The following is an 8,851-nucleotide window of genomic DNA, read 5'->3' on the forward strand; positions in this document are numbered from 1 at the left end:
GTCCTCCTGCTTCTCTGATCAATGCTCTCCTGGTCCAGCCTGTCAGTCCAGGTGGACGTCCATGTCCTGGTAGGTCTGCAGGTGGTCCATCCTCTCTCCAGGTCCACATGATGATCAGAACTCTGGGAGGTTCTGTAGAACCTGACCAGCTGTAAACTGGACCAGAACTTCCTCCCTGACCCGTCTGCTGGGTTCCCTGGTCTCTATGATGCTGGAGGTTCTCTAAAGAACCTCTGAGGCCAGAACCAGAACCAGAACCACTGCCATTCCTGATTAGGGGAACTTCTGTAGGCCAGAGTGTTGATTTTTATTGACAGTATCCCAGTAAATGGGGCTAAATAGAAATCAACACATTTGATCTTTGGGGGACAGAGCAGATAAAAGAAAATATCTGGGACTCATAAACTCACATTTAGATATTATATCTTCCCACAAACATTTCTCTCTGGCTAAATAACAGAGTCCCTTTGATCATAAATAATCCATTTCCTCCGTCTCCAGGGTCTTTGTGACGTAGTCCAACAGGATCTTCTCATTCCCAGCGTCCTTCAGGTAGAAGTGGGAGCCGTCAAACATCCTGACGGTGAACCCTCCTGATGTGATGTCCTTCCAAGCTGTTCACAAACACAACCAATCAGACATGGAAGCCGTCATCTTCTCAGTTCCTCACCCCCCGGCTGGCTAATGCCGTATTTTCATTTCTGTGGCTTTCCTGTGAGACGTTTAAGGACTGACCCTGCAAGTCGTGAGGAACGTCCTCCTTTCCATCGAAGCATGTAACGGGACAGGTGAGAAACGGACCGTCTGGTTTGGTACACCTGCAGGAAAAGAACCTGTTGGGTGAAATCATGCCGTTTGAGTCTGAATGAAGCAGAACTCTGTGATCAGACGGTCTACCTGTAGTTCTCCACCAGCTGCAGGTCGGCCTTCAGGGCCGGCAGGAAGAGCTGCAGGACTTCAGGGTTTGCCAGCAGCTCCGGAGGAGTTCCTCCCACCGACGTTAACCACCGGAGGAACTGTTCGTCCGATAACTCGCTTCTTTTTGGAGCGTTAATGCGAATCTCGGACTAGAAGCGTGAAACAGCGTCGTGTTAATGAGACGAGAGCACAAGCAACCAGAACGAGCTTCACTTCTTCAAATTCATCGTTTAACCCCAGAGCTCAGATCAGTTTTTGTCCTGGTTCAAAGAATAACCATAAAATTATCATTTCTGCAGCATTTTACACTTCTGTGAATACACTAAGGTGACAATATCATTAATTTAAAACATAACAACCACAGCTAAATACTAACACCTTCACAAGCTGAGCTTTGGGTGCTTCAAGGTATGTAAAACATGGAGCATCTGAACATGACTTCAAACGGTTTTCTGCAAAATGTGCCGAAGTTATTCTAGGAAAACTCTTAGAATTTCCCGAATTCTCGGGAATTCCCCGAATTCCAAAATGTTTGGAGTAATGAGGAGGACTTTTAGAGCCTCAGGGTGTCTGAAGCAGGAAGATGGTGGAAACGGAGCGAGCTGATTGGCTGATCCACCACCTGAACAGTTCTTTAACAATCAGACAATTACAATATTTAGATAAGATAAACTTTATCATTTTAGTAACCTAAATGGTCATCTAAGTTTGCTTGGGTGATGCCATCTCCTCGCTTTGATCGCTGCACGCAGCGCTTCTCATTTCAGGCTGGAGTGTAAAAGCACCTGTAAAGAGGCGCCTTCATCTGAAGAAACACGCAACCAATTTAACTTTCAACACTTCTTCTCCTCCCAGAGGGAACTGGACAGGTGCGCTGCTGTTCCCTTGATTTCACGTCGGTCATTTAGCCAAACCTGACCGCTTTATCCAAGCAGGCGATCAAAATGCATTAATATCACATAGATAAGGTAGCAAAATGACTGCCAGGTAAAAATAAACAGATCAAAATTATAATGAGGATCTAAATAAGGTGCAACTTCAAAAACATTTTGATGCTGTGTGACAAACAATAAATTTTGCTACTTTTCATCATCATGACAAACGTTTCAGTCTAATTTCTCTTCATTGATCACTAGGAGCACGTTTATTTTTCCCTGAACCATCAGCCAATCAGAGCTCTTAAAAGACCCTCACACCTAGTAACGGGGTCAACCTCGTTCTGTAATTTCCTCAGAGTCGCTCTCAGCAGCATCTCGGTGCAGAAGCTCAGACTCTAGGTAGTAAACTTTAGGCTAAAGAGCTCAGATGATCTTTGTGAATATAATAACTTGTTTTGTCCCAGGACTTTTCCAAATTCACTGTATAACGATGTTTTAACCTGCTTCTGCTAAAATAAATTCTGTATATGAATTATTGTTTTTTTTTTTACAGTTGATTGGTGAGAAAACTCCAAGTTTCCAACTTAGAAATCTAACTTTCAGGAGATGTTCCACTTAGATGATTAAAGTAGATTTAACCAAATTGTATTTAATTTGCTAATTTAGCCATTATTAATCTGTTTTTTCTGTTTATATTCCATATTTCAAATTTTTAACCAAGATTAGTTATTGTCTTATTTTACTTTATAATATATAATTTACTATATCATTTTATTTTTCTTATATTAGTTGATTTTTCTGTGCTCATAAATCATCGGTATTTTGAGATAAAATTTAATTAAAGATTCTCTGTTCAACATTACAGCCACAGAAAAGGTTTATAGAACATCTGAGGTCCTCATTGGTGACCAGAACCACGAATTAACCGGATCACCACCTCAGGTTGTGGGTCCTGCATCAGGACCAATGCTGATGAACTCACGTGTGGAGCTGAAGCTCCAGACAGAAACATGTGAACCGGTTCCAGGCCATGTCGTCTCTTCAGATCCTCTGCAACAGCAAAGCTTGTGAGAGCTCCAAAACTGAAAGAAAATGTTTTTTAAAAAAAATTAAAGGCGCGGTTTGTTGTAACGGGGGGATATGTGGAGGTAGTTCTCAGCAGCCAGTATCTTACCTGCTTCTATGAGAGGATAGAGAATAGCAACAACAGAGACGGATGTCTCTTCCTGAATAATGAGCAGAGGATCATTCTCTTCATTTAAACTTCTCTAGAACATCTAGTTTGCTTTAAGCGGTTAAATTTCTGATGGGTTGTTGGTTTGACTCCTCCAGGAAATTTTAATTCTGATTCTCCAAACTGAAATCAACGACCGCTGTATGGAGCATACTCACTACTCAGAACTACACCACACAACCCCGCTTAAAAATAAACAAAGCAAACGGCATTATTGTCCCACCTGTGGCCAAACAGAGCGAACGGTTTCTCTGTCAGCAGCGGCAGCAGAGCAGAGATGACCTCATCCACGACCTGCTGCATGTTCTCGAAGAACGGTTCTCTGGCTCGACTCTCTCTGCCCGGGAGTTTCACCGCAAACACTGAAGCAAACATGAACAAACTCCCGTTATTATATAAAACGCTCATTAAGCTGCAGGGAAGCAAACATTTGAAATAATCTCTTTTTTGGGAGCAAACTGTGCAGCTTATGCCTAAAAGCTGAATAAGACTGGACTGGAAGTTTATGGAGCTAAATTGGGGCCAAAAGTTTTGTTAATTTGAAAAAAACAGAAATTTTAATTGAAAAACTATTTTTTTTTATTTTAATAGATTGTTGTATTTTTCAAGTTTTATACAAAACATTACGTTTTTAATTTCAATTTAGTTTTTCAATTAAAATTTCTTTTTTAAAATTAATAAAACTTTTGACCCCAATTTAGCTCCATAAGTTCCTGTTTTCAAGACAATGAAAAATGTCTTTAGAAATGTCATCATCAATATCATCAAGTATTCAGGAATCTCCTTGATTCAGCTAAATTCCTGTTTCCTGTCATACTGTTTTATGGGATTAATTATAAATACATAAACAATAAATCAAATGTCCATTTGACACACAGAAGCCATTATTTCAAAAAGATAAATTGTATTACTCTGGTTTATGCTAAAACAAAATAAAGCTTAGTGGAGTAAAAAGCTTTGATCATTACAAAGTCAGAAAAATACCAAAATAAAACAGTGCATTGTGATTTTTATTTTTTAAAGCGTTTAATCTTTAACATAAAATTTCCCAGCACCTCTTCTGGCCGTATTATTATTTTATCTTCAACATGTTGCTGCTGGCAGGAAACAGATGGAGGAAAGTTATGGACCAAACTTTCAGGTTAATCTGCTTCTTTAGGAGATTTATCTTTCTGCAGCACAGTGGACGCTGTTCTGTGCAGCTTTTAAAATCAGTTATATTCAACACATTTTAAATCCATAAATTACCCATAAAATGCTCTAATATCTCTGAAACAGCTTTTCTGGCTGTAAACCTGCAGAACCACGAGGCCTCAGATGATCTTCCTGCCTCCTGGGCAGACTGGGGGACCTTTTGTGTAACTCGATGAGCAAACATGTTGGATAAAAGGGTCAAAGTGCAGCTCCTGGTCCTCCAGGGCTGGGTTACCTTCTATGGAGCTGTTCAGGATGTTTCCCCAGCGGGCGTAGTGGATGGAGCCTCCACCTGCCCAGGGGAAGCAGATGAGCCTGGTCACGGCTTCTGGCTTCCTCCTGAAGCAGCTGATCACCTTCTCCATCCTGCTTATCCAGCTGCTTCTCTGCCAAACCGAGGGAATCCAGCCTGTTGCTGCAGCTGCTCCTCCTGCAACATTTCCTGGTTTCTTTCTTCGGTGGTTCAGGAACGGGGCAGCAGTGAAATCCTGTGTTTCTGGAGACATCTACAGTGTGGAGTGAGCATCTCCATCCCTGCAGGCTGCCTGGAGTCAGCCGGGCTGAGCTGTGGGACGTAACACAGGTGGAAATATGAAATATGTAAAAACATTGTCACGCCATTAAAGCTGAGAGATCATTAAAGCAAAGATAATAATCATAAATGCATTTATCAATATCAACATTTTAACTAAGAATTTAATTAAACATAAACGTTGACAAACAGGATATGAGAAACAGGAGAGAAAGAAATTCTAATATTATAATTACAGTTTCTCTGAAATGTTAAAAATATTTACAGCGACTTAAATATTACTTTACATTAATATAATGTAAAGATACTTTAAATGATGACAAATGTGTTGGAAAGTGTGTTAATCCTCCTCATAAACTATCATGTGTAAATATATATATTTACAAATCAGAGGTTTTTCTTAACGGAAGTTTTATGGTGAAGTTTTATAGTCGTTGAACCAGTTTTTTTGTTTAATGTCAAACATGACGTGTTCCCTGTTCCGGAAGTGACGTTCTTGTCTACGGTTGGCATTTCCTGACGGGTTTCCCTCAGAGGAGGAGGAGCCTTGAACTGACGCCAGCTACAGAAATCCAGACACACCGGAAATTGAAGTGTTATTACCTTTCAACGTAAAAATACGGTAATTAAAATGGGATCAAATAGAAAAATTACTAAAAGCTCTGAAATCAGTTGCAGCGGTCAGAAAAGCCTTTAAATGATGCATTTTACATCATATTCGTGAACTATACTCCAGAACCAGCTCCACAAACTCATTTATTCAGGCTGACTTTTAATAGCAAGCAGCAGCCAGAGACTCTGCTTCTTATTTTCAGTCTTTGCCTGATGTTGTTCTGTGGTTTTCTTTATCTCAGTATTTAAATTATTTTATTGATAATGCACTTTCTTCACCTTTTGTGGCTGGGTTAAATGGCTGAATAAATAAACTATTGGTAGATTGATTTTGTTTTATTTATGTTTCATTTCAGGTTTTTATATCTATCTTTTTTAGAATCTTACTCTTTTATGCACCATATGTATGTCTTAGTATCCTTTTAATTTGGGAGACTTACAAAATATCTGAAATAATTACTAATCTTTCCATGAAAAAAGGCAAATTAACAGCATTATTTATTATTACTGGTTACTGCAGGTAACGCTACTAAACAAAGAAGTAAAATGTACAGCGTATGTTCATGATGCAAAAGACAAGGTTAGATGGAGACAGATGACTCGCTGTGTGGGTCCTCTGAAACAGAAAAGCTGAAAGAAGAAGCCACATCGTCAAAAATATGCTATAAGACTTTTCAGATGTCAAACCATGGGACATAAAAAAGGTAAATCCATCTATGATTAAAAAAATATACCATTTGGGAGCCCATTGCAAGGGTGATGGGTTAAAAGCAGAGAACAAATTTCGTTGTAATGTATGTTTCAATGGCAATAAAGATGATATTACTATTACTTTGTTCCGTTTCCTCTGTTGGGTGAAATCATGAAAGAATAAAAGTAATAAAATAAAAATTACTAGATTATTTAAAATAAATATTAGATTAAAAATCTAATATTTTGAGTCAACTGCCATGTATTTCACTTACTGAAAATTATTCCATATTTTAACGTGCTGAGCGTGCTTTTGTTTTGACGGAACCAACCGGAAGTGGTTCGACTGTGTCTGCGCTGTTCTTCCGGTTGATCTGATTAGACCGGTTTTAACGGAGGAGGACACCGGGTTCCCGAACTCCTTACGCCCGTCTGAAAGAGAGGAACGCCGGCTTGTCACGTCCACTCCGCGGAACACCGACTTCGGCCTGTGAGGAGGTGAAGGTTCGGCTCGTTTTCCGGCCGTTAGCTGTCGGTGTTTGAAGCTAAAAGCGCTGTTAGCCGCCGCTCGGCGCTGAAGTTGGTGTCCGATCGACAGCTTCCGACTGAAGGGCTGTGTCACAGTTTTTAGGGAATCTTTACCGCATTTTATCCGCTCCGGTTCAGAAAGTCGACGACGTGGAAGGATCAGATGTGTCCGGAATTATTCTACAGCCGTGGTCCTTTCTTTAAAACGCTGTTGTGGAATTAGGATTTATAAATTTTTTAGCATGATTAGAAAAAACGGCGATTCCGGTGCTTTTTCTAAATGTCAACCACCTTAGATTAGGGTTTTAAATTCCAGTCTGTGTTTTCAAGGATCTTTATATTGTGTAAAATAATTTCTTTTATCTTTGATCGGTGTAATTAATTCATATTTTATTTAAAAAGCTGAATAAAGGAAGCCTAGATTCTCTAAAAGGTGGACTAACCCTTTAATGTCCCACCGAGTAGGAGGCCAACTTCAGGACCGTGTTATACTTATTTTAGTCCGGGTTAAAGCCGGTCCAAACTGTCCCGAACCTTTTCACCGTGCAAATAAAACCGTTGCTGTTCTGCTTTCAGGTGGAGGGGCGACACAGAACCGGGCCAGGACCGAGTAGAACCGCTGTGAGCTGTAAGCAAGCACGGCAGGGAGGGGGGGCGACCCGGATCCACACCAAGTTCCAGCGAGCCGGGTCATCCGGACCGAGACCTCATGAATGGAAATCGGAACAACAGGTGAGAATGCTCTGCGTGCCAGAGACACCGGGATGTGTGTGAGGAAAACCGGTGTCTGAGGAAGGTGGAGATCCAGTCAGGTGTGTCTGAAGCTGAGAGGTTCTGGAGATCTGAAGGTTCTGGAGATCTAAAGCTGTCAGGTTCTGGAGATCTGAAGGTTCTAGAGATCTAAAGCTGGGAGGTTCTAGATATCTGAAGGTTCTGGAGATCTAAAGCTGGGAGGTTCTAGATATCTGAAGGTTCTGGAGATCTAAAGCTGTGAGGTTCTAGATATCTGAAGGTTCTGGAGATCTAAAGCTGGGAGGTTCTAGATATCTGAAGGTTCTGGAGATCTAAAGCTGTGAGGTTCTGGAGATCTTAATGTTCTGGAGATCTGCAGGTTCTAGATATCTAAAGGTTCTAGAGATCTGAAGTTGGGAGGGAGCAGTCAGCATTACACAGCTTTGCAGCGGAACTGGATTATAATATTATTCTTACCTGAATTTTTTTTTATCTGCTTAAGAAAAATATTCTGAGTTAAAAGCTGATGATTATATTTGATGCTGATATTGACTGACTGGGCGATGGAGCGAGTCCAGAACTTTTTTAGTAGCAATTAGCAGCAAACGGGACGAACCAGGACGACTTTCCACGGTTGCTAAGCAGCGTGGCGGCCGCAGCACCAGGGAAGGCAGCGATACCTTCACTGCATTCACAGCTGAACCGCCTAAAAGGAGACAAGGCCAGTAAGATTCTTATTTAGGTTGGGATGTCATTATGTAGCCTGTAACTATCGTGATCACGATGTATAACTACGTTAGTAGTTAGTTAGTAGTTAGGCTGTTTCAGTACATTCTGTGTTTATGAAAGAAGAGGTTTGGTAAACTTGTCAGTTTTCACCATTCTCATAAGACAGTATCGTTTAGCCGAGACGTAGCCATTTATGTCAATGGAAATAAAGAAAAGTCCTTCAATGAAGCCCTGATTCCTCCGGCGGATTAGGTGCCAGATTGAGGTGCGAGCACGTTGAGCAGGATGTAGAGGAGGAGGGTTTCTCATTGGAAAGAACAGCTGGAGGCGGAGCTTACAGTTCAGACTGTTCCCCTCTGTTAGAATGTGTGCAGAATCAGGGATAGCTTGGTTAGCAAAGTTAGCTTGGTTAGCAAAGTTAGCTTGGTTAGCAAAGTTAGCTTGGTTAGCATCATTAGCATGGTTAGCATCATTAGCTTGGTTAGCAAAGTTAGCTTGGTTAGCAAAGTTAGCTTGGTTAGCATCATTAGCATGGTTAGCATCGTTAAATTTGTTAGCATTGTTAGCATTGTTAGTTTGGTTAGCATCATTAGCAAAGTTACCTTGGTTAGCATCATTAGATTGGTTAGCATGGTTAGCATTGTTAGCATGGTTAGCATTGTTAGTATGTTTAACTTTAATTATGCCTGTGTCTAATGTGGGGTAGTGGACGCTTCCTTAGACTGTGAGGAAGAGTTTGTTCACGACGACCCGGTTAAAGATTCTATCGGCGGGTCACCGATCAGAACCTGTCAACCCAGTTTT

General features: G+C 40.9%; 1 protein-coding gene across 2 annotated transcripts in view; it reads right to left on the reverse strand.

Annotated features, from left to right (window-relative positions):
• Positions 1-347: 347 nt before the first annotated feature.
• olah (oleoyl-ACP hydrolase) overlaps positions 348-8,851 on the reverse strand; it is an 11,667-nt gene continuing 3,163 nt past the window's right edge. The window contains exons 1-6 of one of the 2 annotated variants that reach the window (XM_036145659.1): positions 4,460-4,698; positions 3,254-3,392; positions 2,779-2,878; positions 898-1,067; positions 736-818; positions 351-614 (exon numbers count right to left, since the gene is read on the reverse strand). In XM_036145659.1, the coding sequence (XP_036001552.1) occupies positions 472-614; positions 736-818; positions 898-1,067; positions 2,779-2,878; positions 3,254-3,392; positions 4,460-4,589 (765 nt within the window). In that variant the 5' untranslated portion in view covers positions 4,590-4,698 and the 3' untranslated portion in view covers positions 351-471. Of the gene's footprint in view, positions 615-735; positions 819-897; positions 1,068-2,778; positions 2,879-3,253; positions 3,393-4,459; positions 4,699-8,851 lie in introns of those variants that run through there. The other variant, XM_036145660.1, reaches the window with a different exon arrangement.

Source organism: Fundulus heteroclitus, chromosome 13 (genome assembly GCF_011125445.2).
Source record: "Fundulus heteroclitus isolate FHET01 chromosome 13, MU-UCD_Fhet_4.1, whole genome shotgun sequence".
Classification (NCBI taxonomy): Eukaryota; Metazoa; Chordata; class Actinopteri; order Cyprinodontiformes; family Fundulidae; genus Fundulus; species Fundulus heteroclitus.